The following is a 22,996-nucleotide window of genomic DNA, read 5'->3' as shown; positions in this document are numbered from 1 at the left end:
GGGAGATACCGGCACGGATGGATGCACACATGCACACACAAAATAACCACCACGTCGACAGCGGAAAAGGGAAGCGGGAGCACTTGGAAACCGAATCGAGGTTTAAAGATTCCATATCAGATGGGTGGTGGCACTTTGTCTGTTGGCGATCGACCGCCAGCCCGATTCGGCCGTAGCCGACCACGATACTCAAATACTCAGAATACTCAAATACCTTGGCCTTGTCGGTGTCTGTCCCCAAACTGCTTACTTACACGGCAGAGCACACACAGCAGCAGAGGTGAGCCATGTTTCGACCAAAAGGGCCCAGTACATCGTTGGGTCAAGCCACCTGGAGACGAGGGGGCCAATCGGGAGCGGCACCCGCGCCCATTGCAGCTGAAAGGGGCGGGTTCCAGCTCAGCCGCACCGGGGCCAGCTCGGGCACGATGCGGGCTCTGCGAGGAAGCTAGCCGTCATGGTGCGGGCGCTTGACCTTGCGAGAGCAAAAGTTCCCCCGAGAAATCGTGCTCAGCTGAGGTGAGAGGTGTGCGCGTGTGCCTTGGCCTTGGATGATTCTTGAGGGCAGAGAGAATATAAGTGAAGGGGTCATGCACTCGGCGCAGCGCAGTCTGGTTTTCTAGGCCTTTCGCCTCAAGACACCGCACACCAGCCAGCGCTTCCGGATGGTCACGTCTTCGATGCCGCGATCCCACAACCACTCCCGCTCGACGCCGTCGCAGTCTCGCTCCCAGATGCGCTCGATCTCCAGCCCGGCCTCGGCCAGCGCCGCCTCGTCGAAGAAGCCGCGCATCTTGGGCCGGCCCGTGTGAAAGCCGGCGACGACCCAGCAGCGGGCGTCGGGGCCGTCCCGGAGGAACCAGGCGATGGACTTGTGCAGGTTTGCGTGCTGCCACGGCATCCACAGGCAGTCGGCGACAAAAACCCGGTCGAAGGCGTGCTTGTTGGCGACGGAGAAGGGGTCGTCCAGCTCGCCCCAGGAATGGCCCTCGACCAGGACTTCTTCCGCCGTGAGGGCGCCGGTGGGGGAGACCGAGGCGTCAATGTTCCGGGCGGCATTGGCACGGAGCGTCTTGAGCACGGCGGGGGCGGGGTAGTCGGTCACGGCGGTGCGGACGGCGCCCAGCAACGCGGACATGATGCTCGGCAGGGCGGTGCCGGCTCCGAACTCGATGGTGGTCAAGCCGCGGACATTGAAATGCGACACGGGCGGGCCGAGATCGATCTTGACGGTGTCCAGACCGAGGGTGCCAGCCTCGACAAACTCGCCCAGCTGGAGGCTCGCGTTCCACAGGTAGTGGCTGAACAGCTTACGGTCGTCGTCGGCGCTGGGCTCGGCGAGGTCGAAACGCAGCGGCTTGCGGAGGTGCGGGGAGGCGTACTCGATGCCGTGGTCGGCGTCTCCGTGCTGGTTGGTGACGTCGTCGGGGAAGATGACGCCCAGGGAGCTGATGAGAAAGTCCTCCGGGGACTCGGCGGGCGGGCCGACGAGGGAGATGCGGGACGTGAGCGCCATGGCTGATGGAGGACGTAAGAGCGCCAGGGTTGCAGGGAAGAGAGGACTCGAGGCGGCGGCCGCGAGGCAGGGCTTGGCTACCGACGCACCGAGCGGGATGCTGCGAGCCCAGACGGGACGAGGGCGGAAGGACGCGCGGGGGAGGCGGAGCGGCGGATGAGGTCCGAGGCCAGGGGTAGGGGGCCGGGCAATTGCGATTGCGATGACGAGGACGAGCACCGGCAGTCTTTGTGCAGCGCGGGCGATTCAGGGAACTCGGGTTGCAAAAGAAACTTGGTAAAAGTTACGCAACGTGGGCAGACAGACGCCTGGACGGGAAAATTTGTCGCGTGCGTTAAAGGAGGGGGAGGGGCAGTGGCAGCGATCGACCACGACGAAATGTCACTGTGCCCCGCCGCCGGCAAGCATGCCCTGAGTTGCGTGCAAAGTGAGTTATTTTGGAAGACACATGGAAGGCACATGGAAGACAGGCAGGCGGGCAGTTGCTGGAGAGCGTTTCCACAGGCGGCGGCTGTCAGCGCGGTGGCAGCGGAAACACTGCCACAGCTCAGGGCAGGTAGGCAAGAACCCGGGGTGCGATTGAGCCGCAAGACGGCATAAATACAGGGGGCTCAGGCCTGCCATCCTCGCAAATACAGCGCATGATATGGCCAGGCAGTGGAGGAGCCTCAACTCCCGACTCGGACCCGAAAGCGTCAGGTCGAGGTACCTGTTTCGGTGGGTCGCCAGGCGGATGCTGCCGCTCCACAGCCACATAGCCACGCCGCTGTTTCTTTCGCACCTGCAGGACATCTACAGAAGACTGCGGTGCACCGCCCCAGGACCTGGGACCCCGCTGACGACTTTGAGGGAGGTGCTCTCCATCCGCGGTGTATCCGTCCCATCCCTGGAGGAAGAATTAGATAAGCTCCTGAGCCTCCACTTCTCTTCACAACGCGATCCGACTGGGCACAATCCGGTCAGACCGGAAGGCTGTGCTGTGCCTCGCACCCGCTCCCGCCAATCCGCACCCGGAAAACTGCATTATTGCCTCCCTGCACACACAACAACAACGTGCTGTGCCTGCTGCTACCCACCATCCACCACAAAAAAAAACATTGGATACCTCCATGCATGGTAGGCTATTTTTCGATCTTGGACCCGACGGGTCATCTTCACAGGCCTCCCTCCCGAGTCCAGCCCAGATCCCGACCACAATTCGGCTTGATGAAGTCATTCCCATCTCCCCTGCCCCGGTCTCGCGTTTCCTCTCCGACGCCAGGGCCAGACCTGTTCCAACCACGAATACATCCCCGTGACCTGGCCGCCGACCAGGGCAGCGTGCGGGTCGAATGTTTCAGGTATCATGGCTGCCTGGCGCTGGTTTATTGCACTGAGGATACGGCCGTCGTCTACATGCCCAAATGGGGTCATGGTTCGTCGCCAGGGTCCGCGGCATCATGTCCATCACCATGTCCTTAGGCCGCCGGTCGTCGGTCCACCCCAATGGCAGCAGTAGACACACTTCACTCCAATGGCGACGAGAATGCATAGTGATGATGAAAAGATTGTCTTGATCGAGACAAGAATTCTTGAGAGTTAGGGTATCAACCAAAGCACCTTTTGCGGTGTAAACCAAGCCATCCAATCATGAGTCCTCATACCAGATTTCCTCTTCGTAATCCAGTCGTAAATCCATACAAGCGTGCGCCAGCCATGCTTCTAACAGATTCCTCCGCCGCCCTCCAGCTCCGTGATATAGTACCGCATGCCAAGCAAATATTGATGACTTCAATGCCTCCGCCGCCTTCCATTACTGCTCAAAGCTCTCAAGAACAGCCTGCATCTCCCTGAGCTGCTCCTCGGTGGGGTCGTCAGAGATCCACGGGCCCTTCTCGTCGTCAGTGGCTCCGAGGAAGCCCTCGGCGCGCTTGAGCGTCTGCACGTCCAGGTCCGTCACGTAGTTGTTGCCGTCCGCCAGCTTGATGCGCACCTCGTGGTCCGTGGAGAGCATCATGTCGTCCTTGGCCAGGCGGCGGGGGCCGTCAAAGACGGCCATGACACGCTTCTTCATCGTCATCTGGCCCTTGTCGAAGCCCCACGACGAGGGGTAGTCGCGGCGGTTCTTGCGCCCCTTGGCCTTGACGGGCATGGGGCCGCCGCCGCGGGAGTGGGTGAGGCCGCGCGACTTTTGGACGCCGTTGACGGGGTTGCCCTTCCGCTTCGTTGGCGAGTTGAAGCGGTGCTTGCTGTCCTCGTCGTCCTCGTCGTCCATGTCCTCGTCTTCGTCCTCCTCGGTGGACGGCATCTGCGTCTGCGTGGGGAGGTGGTTCTTCTCCAGTGTCTGGTGCACGTCCTTGTCGTTCTCGACCTCGGCGAGGCGCTTGGCGTTGATGGCCTCGGCGGGGTCCTCCTGCTGCACGATGCGCAGCACGCAGTCGTCCAAGTGCTCGTAAAAGTCTTGGGCGTTGGAGAAGGTCTGCGAGCAGGTCGAGCACTTGCCGGTGGCGTCGGGAGGGTAGCCGGCGAGCTTCTTGCCGCTGCTGGCGGCCGTGCTCTTCTTGCGGCTGTTGGGCGGCGTCTGCTCGACGCCGTGGACGGCCGTCAGGTGGCGCTTGAAGACGTCGGCGCGGTTGAACGACTTCTCGGCCGCGGACCCCGACCCGGGGCAGAAGCCGCACACCATTGTGCCCTTGTAGTGGGTGAGGGTGTGGCGGTTCTTGTCGTACTTGCGGGCGAAGCCCTTGACGTGATAATCGCACGTCACGATCGGGCACTTCTCCGGGCGCTCATTCTGGTGGGTGAGCATGTGCGCCTTCAGGTCCTTGAAGGTCTTGCCGCACTCGGGGTGCGGGCATCGCTGCTTCTCCTTGGACTCGTCGCCGCTGTAGCCGTTGCCATCGGAATAGTTGGAGGGGAACGAGTGGAGGCTGGGGCGGCGGGCGTCGGCCGGTGTGGCGTAGGGGCTGAACTGCTGCTGGAAGCCGCTGTGCATGAAAGGCGATTGGCTGCCGTTGCGGACCATGGATTGGGACGAAGCGGACAGGGCGGGCGATGCGGGATACTGAGGGTGGTGGAAGTTGGGATCAAAACCCGGCATCGGCATTGGGCGGCTGATGTCGGGGTGGATGAGGGAAGGGTCTGAAGGGAATGGCTGGTTAGCACTGAGTCGTCGGCAGGGATGGCGAGGTTTGACAGAGGAAAACCAACAAGAAGAACCAAGAGGGGCGACGAAGTGGCCACTGCTCTGAGAAAAAAAAGTAGAAACGCGCGGCGTCTTTGGCGAATTGCTCCAAGCCGGCGCTGGAGGAGAAGAGAAAGAAGTAGAGGGAGACGCAAAGGCCGCGGTCGCGCTGGACTTGCGCGACGCGGGATACTCGGGCGACGAAGACAGCCGGGTGTCCAAGATGAGGGCGGGCTCACGCAGTGGACAAGCGGCGGCGGCCTCGCGAGCAGAAGCAGCAGAAGGAGAAGACGAAGGAGAAAAGGAAACCCGGTGAGGGGCTGCGAAATGAGAGGTTCTAGAGACGTTCTGCAACTCACCCACGAAACCCGGGGGCTTTGTGTTGACCAAGTCGAAAGCTGCAAAGTCTTCCATACCTGAGCCGGCGTAGGTAGAGTACTCAGTACCCGTGGTGTTGTAGTAGTCGTGGGGCACAATGCCCGGGGTGACAGCGATGCCGGGGTGCGCCCATTCAGGCACCGGCGCCGGCTGGTCGTGATGTGACTGCGGCGAGCCCACGTTGGATGAGGCCGCCGAGGGCGCCGATGTGGTGGAGAGGTTGGAGGAGGGCAATTGGAAGTCTCCGTCCTCGTAGAGGCTCGGTGAGGTGCGTCCCTGGTAGATGAAGTTGTTTTCGTAGACGGGAGAAGCCTCCATGGGCATGGAGGTAGGGAACATGTACGAGGCGTTGGCAGGGATGGTCATCTCCATGGGAGCGGTGGTGAAGACTGCTTGGGGCGGCTCGGGGTAGAGGATGTAGTCGTCGTGCTCGGAGCTCAGGTGCTTGGGGAGCATGTTATATGACTGATCTATCGAGACCATTGTTGCGGATGAAGTCGGTTTTGTTGTTGGAGCTGTGAGTGGCCGGTCAAGTCCGCAGACTGACTGCTGGTGTTGTTTATAAGTTGTTGGTCCTTGGTTGGGTTCGAGGTGTTGTCGCCTTGGCCGAAGCAAAGCCACACAGTGAGTTATGCCGTCACGTCACTCTGCTGCTCGCCCTCTTGTTAGTTGACACTGAACGAACACTGAGTTGAGGGTGCTGCGCGCTGCGCTGTGCTGTGCTGTGCTGCTGCGCCTGCTTTCAAGTGGGGCCGAGGAAGCGCACCTGCAGCGATGTTCATGCCCGCGGCGTTTCCGCGTGTGAGGTACCGATGCCGCGAACGAAAGAGTCGTGTAAGTGGCAGAAGAGCCCGATGATGTTTGTCGGTTCCAAGGTGCAGAGAAGAAGTGTTATAGACGGCACAGTGAGGCAGCCGTTTGGTCTAATAACGCTCTTGGTCGAGTTGGCTCCCGTGTGATGGACGATGCTGTGTGCCCGACCTCTCCTTGGTGATGCTGCTGTTGCTGTTGCTGTCTTGGAGCGAGAGTGGACAGTGATGTTGTACGTCTTGTCAAGCTGTGAGAGACGGGATTGTCGTTGGCTTTGAGGCTTTTTTGAACCGAAGATCTGGGACTTGTAGAGATGAAGACCGATGGGGGCGGGAAACGATCTTGGAGAGGCCTTGGGGGCCCACGACTGATATAGACCGGCCACGAAGCCGCGCCTGGTATCGACAGAGGGCACAGAGAGAGACATGCGCACAACTTGCAGACCGGGAGGCACATGGGTCGACGACAGCCACGGCTTGCTTGTTGATGGCCCTTGAGGAGACTTGGGGACTTGACTTGGGACCCGGTGGACGCGGATCGCCCTCCCCTCCACGCAGTACCTCTACCCAGGTCGAAGTTGGCAAGGGACCGGCGTCCAGGGGGCGGAGGGAGGAGGGCCTGCACTAGGAACTCGTAGGGCAGAGCAACAAGCAAGAAAGCAGCGGCACCAGCAGCGAGAGAGGCGGTACAAGCAGCAGGGGTCAGGGATGGGGTGCGAGTGTGTGTGTGTGTGGATTGGCAAGGGGGGGTGCGAGAGAGGCACAGAGACTGAGGTGGGTGTGCGCGTGTGTGTGTGTGTGTGTGTTGTCGACATGGGTGTGCACTGGACGTGCGGGTGCGGGTGAGGATAGTGGTGGCTTTTTCGTAGTTCGTTCTTGTTGTTCCTGCCCGCCCGTCCTCCTCAGACCCTGTCTTCGTCTACTTTGATATCTTGGTCGCTCTGCTTCATGGACACCTCATTTAGCACCCAGATACGCACGAAAATGGGCCTAGCCCGGCTCGACTTGGTCGGGTAATGGCAACGAAGCCGGGTACCAGAGCCACGAAACAGCTCCCATTCCAGACTCGGTCTTCGATTATGTACTGTCTGTCTTCCAGGGAAGGGCGTGCGGGTTGCCTGCAACATGCACTCCTGCTGCTCGTTGTCTCTGCCAGCGATGCGGGATACCAAGATCTGTCTCTGAACCGGTCTCTCATTTCTATCCGTCGTGCCTCTGACCCGTCTGCCGCGGTGGTGTGCGACAGAGACAGACAGCAAGTAGCCCAGAGAAAAGGATCCCTTCAAGTGCCAACTGGGCCCGGAAAGCGAGTCGTCCAGTTTCCTGGTTCCGCACGGCGGTCAGCGGTACTCGATACCTCGCATGGCTGGCTGGTGGCCTCCCACTAACAGGCCACACGCCCACTACCACCCAGCACGACAGGTCCCAAACGCCCCTTGGACGACAGCCAGCGAGGCCCGCCAGACCCCGGCAGCTTGGGCCTTTGGACGCCCCTGGCACAAATAAGCCTGGTACAGGATACTTTGGCTGGTGGGTGCAGGTGGGTGGCTCCAAAGTAGGCAAGTTGTGTCCAGACCCTTGTCTCGCTCGCTCGCTCTCTCTCTCTCTCTCTCTCTCTCTTTTGGCGTGAGGCCCCTGGCGGGGCAGGCCCTGCACTGAGTGCGAGGACAGGACCTCCAGCAGGGAGGGGAGGAGGGCCAAATGAGCGAAAAATACTGTACAAACCTTGCCCGAATGGCGACCTGACTTGACTTGCACAGGGCCCTGCTGGACCAGTGTCTTCTTCATCTGCGGTTCTGTGTGCACCTTAGAGGGATCCCCGCCAGTCAGATGGAGGCCCGGCACGTCGCTCTCCGCCGCGGGATGCCGAGCCTGCTCTGCAGTTTGTGAGGGATGGGATTGGATTGGATGCCGTGGTGGTGATGAAGCCTATCAAGCCCGTAATCCGTGACAATGTCGCCGAAACCAGTCGTTCTCCTTTGCACGGCACGGCACAGCACCGGCAGACCAGAGACTTGCCGTTTGCGCCTACTCCTGGATGTTTCTTGGCTTTCCGCTCATCAGCAACGTGCTATATTGGATCTTCACTCGCCAACGTGCAGGTAGCATTGTGGACGGGTCTGCCCCAGGGCCAAAATTCTGCCGCCTGGAGTCCTGCCTAACCGAAACTTTCTTTTTCCTGTCCTTTTTTTTCGACTCCTCGCATCGACGGCCTCGTAAAACCCAGTCGTAAATTTCCAGGACCGACGCGGGACACGCGATGTCCTGCATATGCTATTATGATAGCGGTAAAGCAACGTGAGCGCCCAAAAAAAGAAAACCCAGAATATTGGGCATGAGGCAGGCACATAGGTCGTCCGTCTTCTGCATGATGCGATGGTATGATGATGCTCTCCAGGAAGCTTGCGTTCAACAACCACAGCCCCCCTTTCGATAAAGATGACCAGATTCTTGCTAGCGCCAATGGACAGTCGCGCGGCTGGTGTGAGTGTGTGTATTCGTAGAGGTCCTATTCTGAACTGGTTGCTGCGTGCGTCGTCCTCAAAAAGGCATAAACCTCTCCGAAAGTGGTTCGTCATGTGAAATAGGAAGAACCAAGCATTCGGCTTTGTGGAGGCTCTGGCGGCACGGCGGTAAAGGTTGCGTTGCTTACTGCTGCAGTCCCAGGGGGATATTTTTATTCACACACACACACACACTGCACATTGACTGCGCTTGTGCTGTGCTGCGCTCTCATCGCGATTTAGCAACCTGGGGCGGCCCAATCACCGTAACCCCTTCTCTCCCCACGCTGGCAGATTATGGCAGCACCCAGGTGCGAGAGCCACGGCCGCCGCCGAGATGTTGGTGTGCACAGCCCGGCCTTATCCGTCCGCCCTAGCTTCCCACTTACCAGTCTTCGCAGAGAGCACAATTCTGGCTGTGCTTCCTCGCGAGGGCATTGGGTCGCTGTACGGACGGACAGATTCTGCGCATCAGTCTGTCTGCCTCTGTTAATCTCGCCGGCCAATAAACGTCGCTGGCCCTCCCTTCCGGGTTGGATGACGCTGCGTGTCAGCATCTTGTTCGCATCGCCGCGTCCCGAGACGGCAGCAACATGCCAACTCAGATTCTATCGAACCCTAAACGCCTGGGTGAGCGAGGAAGCTTGCATCGCACATGTGCGACTGGCAGAGACAGCGAGCGGCCAGCCCAAGGTCTACATCGAGCATCTCAGTCCGTAGACACAGGCAGTGGTTCTAGACAGAACGTCGTGGCCGAGAGCCCATGGCCACGGCTCCCGAATAGAGTTGAGCCAGTCAACAGCAACTGAGTCTCTTGTCTGTGATGCCATGCCAATCCGGCTCGCTGGGTTGGTCGGCTTGGTCAGGGTTCAGACGTTGGAAAGGTTCCAGAGTCAATCGGTGATAGCACCAACGCGCTAGGCCTGCGCAACACGGCACCGCTCTCTGGAGGCGTATTTCGTCCAGTCGATGGCCACAATGGCTCGTGGCCCCGTCCGAGACTTGATCTTGGTGCAACCGGCCCCTTGGGAAACGTATGTGCGGCCGACGGGTCCCGGATTGTGCTGGTGGTGGATATTAGATGCTTCTTCTACCCTTTAAGCCCAGCCACATCTAATTTGTAGAAGTTTACGCTATACTATAAAAATTCTATTTATACTTTAATAAATACTTACTACATATTAAAATACTATTTATAATAACTAAGAAAGCTTTAATCTAAGTTTATAAGAATATTATTAATAACTTTAACAGCTTATAAATAACTTACTATATAAGATTATATAAAAAGAAGAATATAAGTTTATTTTTCCTCTATTTATTAACTGTTTTTAATAAGATTAACTTATTTTAATTAAACTTATTAAAATACTTATTACTAAATTAATAAATTAGAAAATAAAATAGAAAGTTAACTTTATTATTTTTATAAAAAAGTATAAATAAAAACTCTAAAACGATATTAATAATATAAGTTTTAATATTAAATCTTTAGATAAGTTTAAAAATAAATATTACTACTAAATATTTATCTACTAAATTACTATATATTTTTTCTCTAAATCTAATAATATTAAAAGTATTAATACTTATAAATAAAACTAAAAAAAAAATCTTTATAAGAGGCTTAGATATAATAAGAAGATAAAAGAAGTTTAAAATAAACTTAATAAGCTAAATAAATTTAAAAAAAATATATAAAAATAAAGTAATTATAACGATTACTATAATCCTCTCTAACTATTAAAGCTAAGAGAAGTAAAGGGGAAGGGAAAGGAGAAAAGAAGGGGGGTAGTTATAAGGGTAGCCTACGTGCTAGTAGAGTTTCTAAAAAGTATACTTTAATACACTATGTCACTTCACAGTGAAGGATATTAGATGCTTCTCTTAGTCTTCACTCTCTGCTGCCACCAAGCGTCGTGAGACACCGAGCTAGTCGCAAGCTCGAAGCTTCACCATACTTTCCATTTGCGTCTCCCTCCATTGTGGCTCACAGTCTGGCATTCAGATAACCGCATGTTGCTGTTGTTCCAGCCATTTGAGGCGGTCCCTCGTGACCACCTGCTCATTCGCTCGTCTCAGGCACGAGGCAGACCAGGGCAGCAGCAAAGAGTCGTTGAAAGACGGCTGCTAGGTGGCATCGTGCCTTTCGAACAAGATCGCGCCTGGAAAGTAATATTGCCCATCGTCGTACGAGGCACCAATGCTGGACTCTGGAGTGATGGATGAATATTGGAATATCCCGCTAGCCTGCTCGACATTACGGCCGTTGCCGCATGGGCCAGACAGATAGCAGCGGGTGTGTCTCTCAGCGGCGGCCAAGACTTCGCGATAATGGTTCTCGCGTGGTCCCTGGTTCCCGGGGAGTGACACTGTCGAAAGCAGAGTCCTTTTGGTTCGCAATCTCATTCGAATCCAGACGTAACCGCGTCGAGAGGCCGTTTCGTTTAACGAGAACCCGCACGCTACCTTACTGCCTCGAGCATCTCGCGTCATGGGCTAGCGGCCGGGGCCGTCACACACTCCAACAGCGTCCGTCGAGACATGAAGCCCAAAGAGGAATGGTGGTGGCTCTCCCCTCCAAGACCCCCGGCGCAGCACATGATTGGCTCCTTTACGATGTGCACCATCCTTGTCGTGGAGATAGTCAAAATCTTTAAAAAGAAATTTGGGAGGCGGTGCAACCCCGGCTTGCGTTCACCAGCCCCGATGAACCCAAAACTTTTTGCCAAGGGCTGCCATCCAGAGAAGGGCATGGGTGACGGCGGTATCCAGTGACTTTGTCGTCTACCAATGTTTCATGCCCGTGGCACGTTGCGGTACCCAGGCTGCGCGACTCCATCCCGCTTTCCTGGGAAACATGGATGCGCCTTACCGACACGAGTTCTTGTCTCCCAGGAACCCTGCGGTCATCAAACATAGCATCATGTCGATAATTGTCATGTACTATAGATGTCTCCATCTGGTGAAAGGCCCCGTCCTAGGTTCTCTCCACGACGGCATCGTCCATCATACACGGAATGGTTGCGGCCATCCCACGAACGCTGGCAGCCTCCCAACATGTCTTCGTGAAAGGCGTGCAGGTTCGCTCCCGCCAGTGCAAGCGTGTCCTCGTCGAAGAGGGTCGACCGACGCGGTGCTCGCCGGGATCCAAGACTGCCATCCGATATGGCGTCCCGGGCTGGCGCCTCTGAGCCGTCCGAGACTATTGCTCGCAGCGCTCCAGGAACATGCCGACCGGGCCTCATGGTTTCTGTCTTGGCACGCTTACGGGTTGTTCTAGGGCGTTTGCAGGCGTCATCGAATCTTTGCACTCGCGTGCCGGTGCCTCAGACAAAGCGGCTTGCGAAATAAGACTTGAGCCAGAGTCGACAAGAGTGGGCGAACCAAAGCAAAGTCGCCGGAGCCTCAGGCCCGTTGCATGCATTCGTTCTACGGTTCATCGTGTGGCTTGCTGAACTCGCAGTCAGGGTCCTCGTGTGTCTCGTGCGGAGGTGGCCAGAATACACAGGAGCGATGCCGCCGCCGTCGTTGGAGTGTAACCAGCCGGCCGGCGTTGATGAAGAGACATGCAGCAGCGACACATGCCGCTCCTGTGCCGCCCAGCTACCCGTCGAGTACCGCGTGCTGGGAACTTGTTCCAGCGCCGCCGTGCATCTCGAAAATTTGCTGCGAGCGTGTATGTACATGGTCACGTCCCGACAGAGGCGCCCAGGGCGGCCCAGCCCTACAGAGTAAAGCGCCCTGCGGACGACGACTGAACCGGGCTATTGGAGATGATGCCTTGCTGTCGTCCGACGGGGTCGCTTCCGCTTCCTTCTCGTGCTGCTTGGATTCAGGGGCCGAATATGCGTGTCAGAGCGCGGTGAACATTCTGACGCAAGTGAGGACCAGGTGAAATTTGCATCGAATGCAGAGAGAACAACATGTTGGAGGCAGAAGCGGGCGGGAATCGTTCTGGCTCTCTGACTGGGCGACCCGGCACCAGGTATCTGGCGGCCATTTTAGCGTCCGTTACACTGGCTCAGTGTTGGCTGATTGCGGCCTGCCATGCCGACGCCTCGCCAGACTGCTGTTGGCTACCGTGAAAGTGCAAACCTGTAGAAAATAGGGGCATTTGTCCTCGGACTGTTTGGTCACTCTGGCCAGGAGGGGACGACAGCCGTGTCAGGAGAGAGGGAAATCACGACTGCCGACCGACGGGACCGTACGTTGGTCGATGCTAGCCAGGCCAGCAAGGACTCAGGGGGTAATGACGGCGAGTGAGGACGAATGAGAGGCGCAGGTGTGCCTCGCAGAGGGATCTATCGAGACAGGGGTCGGAAGGGTTTGGCAAAGAAAGCCGGTAGGCAATGATATCAATACGCAGTACTGCGTAGGTAAGCGCGAAGCAGGCAAGTAGAGCATAGACGTACGATGTGACCCTGCAGGTATCTGAGCCGTCCTGTAGGAGATGGGACGAGACGATGCGATGCGATGGGACGATCTTGATGGGATGAGATGCAATGCGTCTGGACAGTCCGTAGGCAACTATCTCAAGCAAACCGTCCGTGGGAGACTCGTTGCGACGGGGTGCATGATTGATGAGAGAAGGCTAGACCGGTCTCTGTGTGGATGGCGATCGCGGTCTCATCGTGATGCTTGCTTGGGATGCTTCGTTTTTCTGGTCCATGGTTGCGATGCGCAAAGCAATACTGGGGCGGAGCAGCAGTCGCATCGCGGCCAGCGGTGCAACACTAGTAGGCTGTCTCGCGGGCGATTGCCAATCCGGCAGCAGGTAAGACAGGAGGGAAGCCAGCAGAAAAAAAAAAAAAAAAAAAAAGAAAAAAAGGAGGGCAGCTACCCGGCCAAGGGATTGTGCTCCAATGATACTATGCAGTAGGGCAGGTGGGCAGGTGTGGCTGACGGAGGGCAGCAAGACTCGCCAGGGAGAGCAGTCGGGCTAGCCTGGCAGCCGGGACGGGCTTGGAAGCATAGGGCTGAGCCTGCCATCGCAGTGCAGCTTGCAGCTTGCAGAGGAGGCAGGTGCAGGGAAGACAGCCAGGGGAATGAACCTACCTAGGTATCCGTATTAGGTAAGGTATTAGGTATGCATCAACGAGTATTCTTACCAAAAGGTGGTATCCGTACTTACCGCCCAATTGTACATAGTAGTATAGCTGCCTGCCTGCAGGCTTGCTTGAGCAAGGTACGTATCAACTGGATAGGCTGCCTCATTGGCCTACCGACCGCAACTCCCCTGCAATGAGAGAGTCGTGAAAGGGATGGATGCAACCTCGCCAGAAGGTGCAGTCCTTTTGGCCCTTGCCTTTCACGCCTCATTCTCCTCTTCCCCGTCGGGGTAAGGAAGGTAGGCGTGCGCATGTCTGCTGGGAGAGACTGCAGCGGCGCGAGGTTCCGCTGCGGAAATGGGAGATCCTCCATCATCCCTCCGGCCCTGCCCTTTTCTGTCCTGTTCGTTTGGCACAGGGTTGACCACCTAAGCAAGATCGGAGGGGAGAGCAAAAACGGGAAGAGACGGCCACATGATGCAGCATGCAGGAGACATGGGCGCTGCACACACATCCTATGCAGTAGGTACACACACACACACACAACCCGTCATCCGAATGCTTGGGACAGGACGGGCGGGACGACTGGCAGGGACGGCTGCGCGGTGTGTGGGTGGTGCGGTGCGGTGCGGATGGTCACTGGTCACTGGTCACTGCCTGCCAATGGCAGCCCACCTTGCCGGGTTTTCAGCACGGACCATGTAACTTCCTAATTCGGCAAGCTGTGCGATAGCCTCACCCTCGAGTCTTTCCTCTGTTGTCGATTTCTTCTTCAGTCTCGACTTGACCGGTGTGGTCGTGTCTCGTCATATCCCGTCACCAATAAGTGAAATCTGGGTTCACGGCCAAGGCGCAAGGTTTGGCAGCACGTCGGGCACCCAAAAATCGAGCAGGGACCAGTCTGGGGGGGGGGCTTCCATTTTCTCTCCGAACTGTCTCGCATCATACAGAGCCCTCTGCTCTGCTTCTGCCGTGGCGCTTGGCTTGCACTTGGTATAGCGTCTTGTTTTGGTACTCGGGCTTTGTGCGAGGTACCCAACCTTACCTTACAGAATCTCACAGACCAGAAAGCAACGCCCTCCGCATACCTACCAGACGGCTTCCAACCCACCCCATGCCATGCTGCCCGGGCCCGATCCTTTCTCAACTCGCCATGCTGTTGCGAGGACCCTTCATGTCTATCCAAAACGGTCCCTCGCAAACCCACTCGCTTGCCCGACATTGGCATCGTCATTGTCACTTTTGCCGCACTTTCCTAGCCTACTTTTCCCCTTCCATTGGCATCTCCGCCAGGGGTTGTGCCACAAAAAAGCGCGGCAACGGACCGGCTTTGGCACCAAGAGGCGTAGCAAGGCCAAGCGGTGATTCCTGCTCGCTGATTGGCCGTGAAACGGAAGTCTCTTATTGGCCGGTAGGCGACCGTCCATACCTACGTGCTGCGTAGACCGTAGTCGTGGATTGTCAAGGGTGCCAAGCTCGGGCTCGCCGAACGGAATAGCGGCAGGTGGAGACTCATCATGGATAGCGTACCTTACCTAACGGATACAATTTTCAGTTGAGGCCTCTGAGAAATGCGCCGAGGCGAGGAAAACGTCTTGTGGAGATGCTGGCCGCCGCTGCTCGACTGTCGCCATACTTTGTGCGGAACAGCGTAGGCGTGAGAGGATGGGCTAGAGGAGAGTAGCGCCAGCCTACGCTCGCCGACGTGCAGCACCGGTTTTCTCATATGCCGCGGAATGAAGACACGCATGGGCCAAGACGCCGTCATTCCCTCACTCCGTCCAACTGAACGGGCTGACCAAAAGTGGAACTCCGCGAAACAGCCGGAGATCACCATGCTGACTTCTCGAATATCAAAATGGCTGCTGGAACGCACGTTTAAGGTGAGACCGGGGCCACTGCCTATGGTTGGAGGCGAGGGCAACAATCTCACACAAACACAATAATCGCCGTTGGTTTAGGAGTGTATCACCTAGGTACGCAGTCAGCATGGGAATGACTTGCCCACGGGGTGTGCTGCGTGAAAGAGGACGGGATGCCTCACAAACAAAACAATTGATGGACTGGCCGCATACCGCTTCGTTCCCCCGGCATATCGTGAGGCGCCATCCCTGCGAGGTGCCTCCGCCTGACGATTCTGCAAACCCAGTGCAGTAAGACGGGCTGCTATTGCTTTTCTGTATCGAATAAACAAGATCCAACTTTGGCTAGCAGGGCTCAACACACTGGCCCTGATGCTGGTGCTGGTGGTGTTTTCCCGCCTCTGACCGAGCCGGGGTGACGCTTGATGGGCGGCAGGGTTTGGGGAAGCGAATCGAGCGGTGGCGGACCCGTTTCTCTGGATTCCGCAGATCTCACATGGCAGGACCCTGCCTCGCGGATTGGAGCAAAGGCGCTTGTTCCAAAGAAGAAGTGGTAAACGAGAATTCCCAAGAGCCAGGCCGAAAGGAGCCTAGGTCGGGCTGTCTTGGTGGACGGGGAAGTTGGGAAAGGGAGCGGGCAAGGCGGGGCGGAAGGAACACTTGTGATTGGTGGCCGCGACAGATGCACCTGTGACGCCGCACCGCCCATGGAACGGGGATGGGGACGGGGAAGGAACCACCTCACACAACCACGCATGCTGCACATGACTTGTCTGCTCATGGATGCTGTCGATGCTCAGTGCTCGCTTGCACCTCGTCAGTCGCGACTCCCAGTCGAGAGGCCACTCCAGTCTCCATGGCTCGTTGCGACGTCGGCCAAGTCTAGGCCAGTCTACCTGGCCAGTCCAGTGTCTGTTCACGTCTGATGGCCAGCAGCCAGCATCACGGCCCAGGTGTACCTGTACTTCCTGTCTACGATTGCGGGCATGGGCTGCCAGGGTGGTCAACGGTTTTGCCCGTGCCGCAATGGCTTGTGACGGACCGGCGGCATCTACGCAAGCTGCCAGCCAAAGCAAGCGGGACATGGCGCGCTGCAACCAAACTCCTGGGACGACGGTTTGGCTGTGCTGTGAGTGGCGCCCCTTTGAGCGATGCGGCGGGCTCGCGCCAGTCGAGGGCCGTCTCTCGCATCGCGGTGCTAGAGGAGAGACGGGCTGCTTCTGCACGCACTTGGGGGCCAACGCCGGGACGCAGGACGAACACAGACGAAGGCGTCCGCCCCAAAGCTTCGCCGATGGCGCCCTGGGGCTCGGGCTGTCTGCGTTTGGGCAAGCCAGGAGACCCTGAGATTTCTACGCAGCAAGTCTGACTTTGGGGCTGGATCGTTTGGACGCCAAGCACGTCGTCCGCCGACTAGCTCCAGGACCGAGGGTTTCTCGTGGCTTGAGGTCGAGATACGTATCTATCTGCCTTAGGTAAGGAAGCCTGTCCCATGCTGTCTCCACTGAGAGCACTGAGATGAAAGACCAGGGGGGTGGACGCCGCGACAGGTGGAATTGGGGGGGAAGATGAGCGCGCCAGGCGATATTGAGAAGAGACGCCTCCCTTCATTGGACGGGGTGGGTGGGTTGGTCATGGTCCACGGAGCATTGGAGACAGCAGCAAAAAAAGGGAAAAAAAACAATGAAAGGGACGACCCCACACGCGTCAAATCAAGGTTTCTATCTTTAACCCCAAACGAGATAAACTCCGAACACACGCATGACAAGCGTGGGCAGATTAGTGGGACACAAGGCACTCATTTCAGACACAGTTTGGACTGCTTCACTGCCCGTGCCTTGGGTTGTTCGGACCCCTCTACCTAACCCTCGCTACCTACAGGGCAGCCGCTAGCAAAACCTTGGACATGCCCGTTCTTCGACAGTGAGAACCTACCCAGGTGTCCGTAGGTGCAGGCTGAGGTTGAGGTGCCTTCACGTCTCATTCCCTGCACAAAGGCACGCAAGAAGCCAGCCGGCCATCATCTCTCTTGCGGGTAGGCTAAACGAGAGTCAAAAAGGGCAACGGAAAGGAACGAAACGAAGCGCCATTGGCTGGCCAAGGAGAGATCCATCTGCGGAGTACTTCTGCAACAGTGGGCTTCGATGACACTGGACGCCGGCCAGTGGCTAGGTTTCATTTGCCTTTTTTTTCTTTCCCCCTTCATACAGATACGCTATGGTGTGTGTGATATGTGTGTGTGTGTGTGTGTGTGTGTGTGTGTGGCATGACGTGCGCCGTTTGTCTCATTCATTGCCCATCATTGTGTGCCTCCAGATTCAACACCACCGCGCAACGGGAGAACATAGCACTCAACGCTGTTTTCGGAGGCCCGGTGATAGGTAGGCAAGGGGGAGAAAGAGATGGAGAATCCAATGGCCTCTGGGTTCTCGCAGCTACGACCCGTTTGCACGCTGAGATGCGCCGTCCGTCCGCGCCCTCTACCCTTCGTGATAGGCCGACGCTGGAGATTTGTCTCGCCGCGGCCGCTATTGCAGCATGCACGCTTTCCCAACTAGGCTTGGCGTATTTGCAAGTTGCGAGCTGACAGCAGGGATATACCCCTGTCCCGCTGCCCCTGTACCGTGGAAACTCTGTAGATCAGATACGACATCAGAGGAAAGGTTTGGGTTGAATAATGATCGACATATCAGACAGATGCCCTTTTTTTCCTTCTCTCCCCCTCTCTCAGCGTGGACGGCATGATGTGATATCAAAGCATCCGCACTTCGCAGGCAGAACCAATACATCATGATCGACTGCGCTCGACAGGTTATCCGGAATTTCCTGTCTCCCTGCGCTCGCAGCGGTGAGCCTCGAGAGGACGGCCAGACCGGCTTGACCACGTCGCCGTTACATCGACCATTCAGTAGCCTGGTCACTGATGTTGAGCTTCACCTGAGGCCGGGCTTGGCCGGCTCCTCAGACCGATTGAGATGACATTTGGTGCCATGGCTTCACTCCAGTTGTTGAGGGGCTCATCTCGCATGGCCTCCTGTCCTGGGCCGACTTGTTGAATTGCACGCCCCAGCTGTTGCGTTCATCACCACCACCACCATAACTCTAGTCGCAGATTGGTGTGGGGGTTTGACATCGTATCCTCGGCCGCCATCGCGGTGCAGAAAGGCGCCGTGAAACCACACCACCGGGACGGGTACGGAGCGGGAGCAATCTGATCATCTGCGCGGACTCTGCTACAGACTACTACCCCTCGATGATGCCTCGCGTGTTTCCCCAAGCAGCATCGGCATTCTGATTCCTCGCGCAACCGCACTTGAGTGCACAGCACCTTGAACACAGTGATAAGACGACATTTTACCCTCTGGGATGCTGGTAGTCGCGCAACAGGTACTCCTGGATTTGCCATTCTTCATGTGTACAAAATTTGATGCTCGTCGATCGACCCGAACCAATGCAGGCGGCGTTGCTCTAAGGCCTGCTAGCAAACAAGCTGGACTGGCCCGCCTTCGATCCTACCCGCGTCTTTCAACGGTCGCTGATATCGAGGCTGATACAAACTGCCTTGGATGTATCCTCTGCATAGAGGCGCAGGTCATTTGGCTGGCCCGGTGGCAGGTGCTTTCTTCAAGTCAATCGCCTAACCAACCAGGTCCGATATGCGACAGTTGCATCCACAGCCTTCTCCACGTAGTGCTCGGAGGGGCTGGGGGACAAATGGGTGTCCTTCAGTACGACGTCTGGTCCGGAGCACGACGGCTGCCCAGACCGCGCAAGCGCTGTAGCCGCCGTGATGGTCAGACGGCGTGGAAGCCCTCTGAATTCCCAGAAAACGCCGCCGCGGGCAATATCTCAACGAAAGTTTGAGACGACTCTGCAGCCTCGCGGCATGACTGTGCTGCCGGCTCAAGTGTGTCCGCGATCCTTAGCAAAAAGAGCATCACTTGACGTTGCTGCAAGGGCTAGAAGCAGAATGTGGCAAAAAGTCGCCAGTAAGATCTGCAGGCTCGTCACGAGACCGCGGCGCGGAAGATGCCATCTTGAGCCAGTTTGGATGTCCCCATGTGCGGTTCTTTGTGGGGGGTCAGTCTCTTCTCTCGAGGGGCGCGGGCGGGCGTTCAGAACAATGCGAGATCCCAGCGTTGTAAGCTACTGGCTGCCATACCAAAATGCTGGGACGAGAATCCAGACCGGCGGGACTGGTCATCCCAGCAAAAAGGCGGCGCGGCCCTGCGGCCCAGTAGCTTGTGTTCAGTCCAACGCACCCTCTCCGTGTCCAATGGCCCTGCAGCCATGCCGTTCGAGGGCCTAGACACTGAAAGATGCGGTGCTCGTCCAGCTAGGGCGTGTGCGTTGTGCGTTGTGTATGAATGATGATGTTGGCTTCTATGCCTGTGCGAGGCGTAAGGCGCCCGGGGCGAGGCCACGGTCCAAGAGCGCGGTGGTGTTTTGGGTAAGGCGAGAGTGAACGTGCCAAGGGGAGACGACTGGCTCCCTTGCTCGTTTTGCCCCATTGAGGAGGAAGAGAACAACAAAGAAAGGCAGGCGAGTAAACAAGGTTACAAACGGGCCTCATGGACAAGCTCATTGACCCGCGCAGCGGGTTTCGAGCGACGCCACGCCGCCGCCCCGACGACGGCTCGAGCTGGACGAATGCCACACCAGACGGCTTCAAGTTGCTCAAAGAGCTCTAGATGGACCCCAGAACCACGTGCGGCGAGAGTGCACAGGGGTCAAAGGCGCGACGGGGGAGGTTGAGTTGAGCAAAGGTCGGGCTAGCTCTGCGATGTGGCCCTGCGATATCGCCAGGTCGGAGATGGTGCCCGGTGCCGACAGCCCAGGCTTGCCAGATTCCGACGGATGCCAGATGAGGCAGAAGAATACCAATTACCGAGGCAAGAAAGGCACTGGTCTGGGGACAGGGTCGCGAGCGAGCGTAGAGCGGCCAGTCGGCTGCGACGGGATGCCGTTGCTGGAGCAGAGGTCAGCGAAGACGGCGAAGGCGAGGGCCGTTGTGGTGATCGCCACGAGTTGGAATCAATAGTTTCTTCCTCTGCATCCACCACCGAAGACAAAGACGGATCGCAGTGCGGGACGGACGGCCAGGCAGCGCTGTCCTGCTCTGTCCTGCGGGCACGGAGGGGGGATACAGCAGCACACGGCGACGATCCGGAGGCGTCGAGAAGGAACGGACCCATGTTCGCTGGACCCGACCTACGCTGCTCGACATCGCCCAGCCCAATGACAGGCATCAGCAAATCGCGGCTGCCGTCGGGCTGGGCTGGCTTTTGGTTCGTGTCGTCGTCGTTCTCCAAGACCGCTGACGAGTGATCACTGAACTTGTCACTGAACTTGGCTTGGGGGGATAGAGAGCACTGAGTGAGTGCATGGCACAGGGGTGCTGTCCCGGACGACAAGCCTTCCGAAATTAATTGCTGCGAGATGGTCGCCGACCACCTCCCCGAAGCAACCCCTCCCGTGGCGCCATGCACCAGCCACCGTTTCCATTTTCTGTATTCGTACGGGGTGCCTTTGCAGACTGATGAACAACAGCGGCCGGTCCTCACTTAGGACCGTCACTTGCACCCGTCAACCTCGCTAATCCTCTTCCCTGCTCCCTGCCCGCCGGAAAGATCAACACGCCAACGCTTTCAATTGTTTCTTCTCGCAACCTATGCCGAGCTTTGACAGGAGCCTGGGGCATGGCCTGGTCTTCCGCTCCCTCACTTCTTCTCTCTCCACCACCACCCTGACGGTAGCCAAGCAGAACCACGTCTGCCAGACGCGCTGCAGGGGCATCTTTGCAGCTAGTGATGTGCTGTTGCATCGAGCCCATGCCTCTTTGCGCCTTCGCGAGCGCCCTCGCCTTGTTAATCGCACTCCGTGACATTGGCCGATCGTGGTGATGCCTTCAGCTGTGGTGTTCTGCCTCCGTCATGGATTGTCGACAGTCCAACAGGGCTCCTACCGACCGCGTCCCCGCTACTCGGTCAGGCTGCCGCTACGACGCTGCTCTCCACGGCCGAACCCATTTGGTGGCTCAGAAACCCGGCGCCAATCTCGACAGGGTCGCACTGCATGGACCGTGGCAGGCCTGTCCTGTCTTCCCCATGTTCGTCCTATCGCTCGTTACGGGTGCGCCTACGGAGACAACTTCGATACAAGTCCTATATGCAGCTGCCTACGGCCGTACCAATCTACGTGTATGCGCGCCGGCAACTACCACCCATGCTTGCCGCTTCTTGCTGAATTGTACCACGGTCTATCGTCACGGGAGCACAGTATCACATACGACACAGACCCTGAGGTGCCAGTGGTGGTGGACCAGATAACCTGGCCTGGGCCACCTCCTCCCCCCTCCATGCCAATCGTCTCTGTCCTCGCTTATTGCGGAACTAGCTTCCGCCGCGGAAAGCTGTCTCGAGTCTTGAGCCTCATGAGCCTATGTGCGGGACATGCAGCGTGATCTCCTTTGACAGGGCTTCCGTGGGGTGAGTTGCTGGCAAGGCGGACTGCTCTGGCCAAATGGAGCAATCGTTTCGACGTCCGGCCTCGCCAAAAACCGTCCAGCGTCAAATCGTCGCAACCTCACTGCGCCATCCCCAGCCGCCTGGCACATACTCGCCAAGTTGCTTCATACCCGAGGCTTCGCAGATCTCCATGGCGATGCCTCTCACAGCCCTCACCTCGTCCGCCGTCGCCCCGTTGTTGAGAGCGCCTCGCAAATGGCCCTTGAGTTGTGGGTTGACCTGTCGTTGTCAGGATGATCCTAAACCCAGCGGCATCTGACTTACATCCTGGGGGATGAGCCCGGCAATGAGCACGTATGACGTTTCCACGGGGGACAGCACGTTGGTGTTGCTCAGAATATACCCATACATTAGCCGTGCCGTCAGGCCCAGGTCCTCCGTACCAGACCTGTCCAGCTGGCTCAGGATCCGTCTAGAAATCTTCCCATAAATGTTGTTCCAGAATTGCTGCCCACGCTCGATGATCTTTGACGCGGGTGTAGCGTGGACATCTTGATGCCGCGCCGTGGGCGATACGGCGTTGAAGTCACCGTCGCATGGCTCATCTAGGAGGTGCTCCGGTGTCGCCTTCTTCAATTCCATGAGCGAGTTTATTGCCTGACCAGCGTCAGCGAGTGCCCCCCTTCAACCTCTTTCTCAGGGATACCTTGGGTAGACCTCCAACGGCAGATGCTTTTACGAGGGCCTCTCTCAACTTCCTCGACATCATGAGCTGCTCGTCTGCTCCGGGTATATCATCACCAGGCCCGACACCGTGTCTCATGACATGCCTGTAGACTTTGGGGATCTCGTCGGGACGATTGAGAATCATCAGGGTTGTTGCTGCGATAAAGTACCAGGAGTGCCTGGGGATGTGCGGCCGGCATCTTATAGAAGCAATCAGTGCTGGGGTAACAACAGGAGCAAATCCGGATGTCATGGTGGTGGTCATGATAAACGTTCAACTGCAAGCCATGAACCCAGGACCATCTTCAGCCGTCAATCACGCTCATGAGTGAAGGCCGGGAGAAAACGAAAGACCCGGTTCTATGATCCGTGATGCCTCACGTCAGTGCCGGGATCGGGGACGGTGATGTCGGGATTCGGCAGACGGCTGGCCGATGTCCGGGGTTCATTGGATGGGGTTCGGTCCGGACGGATCCATTGCCCGGGCCTTCCATCGGAATCGGCCTAAACTAGTTCCGAG

General features: G+C 57.4%; 3 protein-coding genes across 3 annotated transcripts; all 3 read right to left on the bottom strand.

Annotated features, from left to right (window-relative positions):
- Window positions 1–619: 619 nt before the first annotated feature.
- EFM7-1 (Protein N-terminal and lysine N-methyltransferase EFM7) lies at window positions 620–1,516 on the bottom strand (the record flags this gene model as incomplete). The annotated part of the gene is made up of 1 exon (XM_037323813.1): window positions 620–1,516. The coding sequence occupies one exon, from the start codon at window positions 1,514–1,516 to the stop codon at window positions 620–622; it is 897 nt and encodes a 298-aa protein (XP_037178377.1).
- A 1,792-nt stretch (window positions 1,517–3,308) lies between these two features.
- On the bottom strand, window positions 3,309–5,540 carry Sp2 (Transcription factor Sp2; the record flags this gene model as incomplete). Its single annotated transcript, XM_037323812.1, has 2 exons — window positions 3,309–4,636; window positions 5,039–5,540. The coding sequence occupies 2 exons, from the start codon at window positions 5,538–5,540 to the stop codon at window positions 3,309–3,311; spliced, it is 1,830 nt and encodes a 609-aa protein (XP_037177625.1).
- A 16,312-nt stretch (window positions 5,541–21,852) lies between these two features.
- CGCA056_v008564 (Uncharacterized protein) lies at window positions 21,853–22,729 on the bottom strand (the record flags this gene model as incomplete). Its single annotated transcript, XM_037323811.1, has 3 exons — window positions 21,853–22,029; window positions 22,075–22,407; window positions 22,457–22,729. 3 exons carry the CDS (start codon window positions 22,727–22,729, stop codon window positions 21,853–21,855), a joined length of 783 nt encoding a protein of 260 aa, XP_037177624.1.
- Between the last annotated feature and the right edge of the window lie 267 nt (window positions 22,730–22,996).

This window comes from Colletotrichum aenigma, assembly GCF_013390185.1.
Source record: "Colletotrichum aenigma strain Cg56 chromosome Unknown KSG_Cg56_contig05, whole genome shotgun sequence".
Taxonomy (NCBI): Eukaryota; Fungi; Ascomycota; class Sordariomycetes; order Glomerellales; family Glomerellaceae; genus Colletotrichum; species Colletotrichum aenigma.
This window is presented reverse-complemented; position numbering and strand designations above follow the sequence as displayed.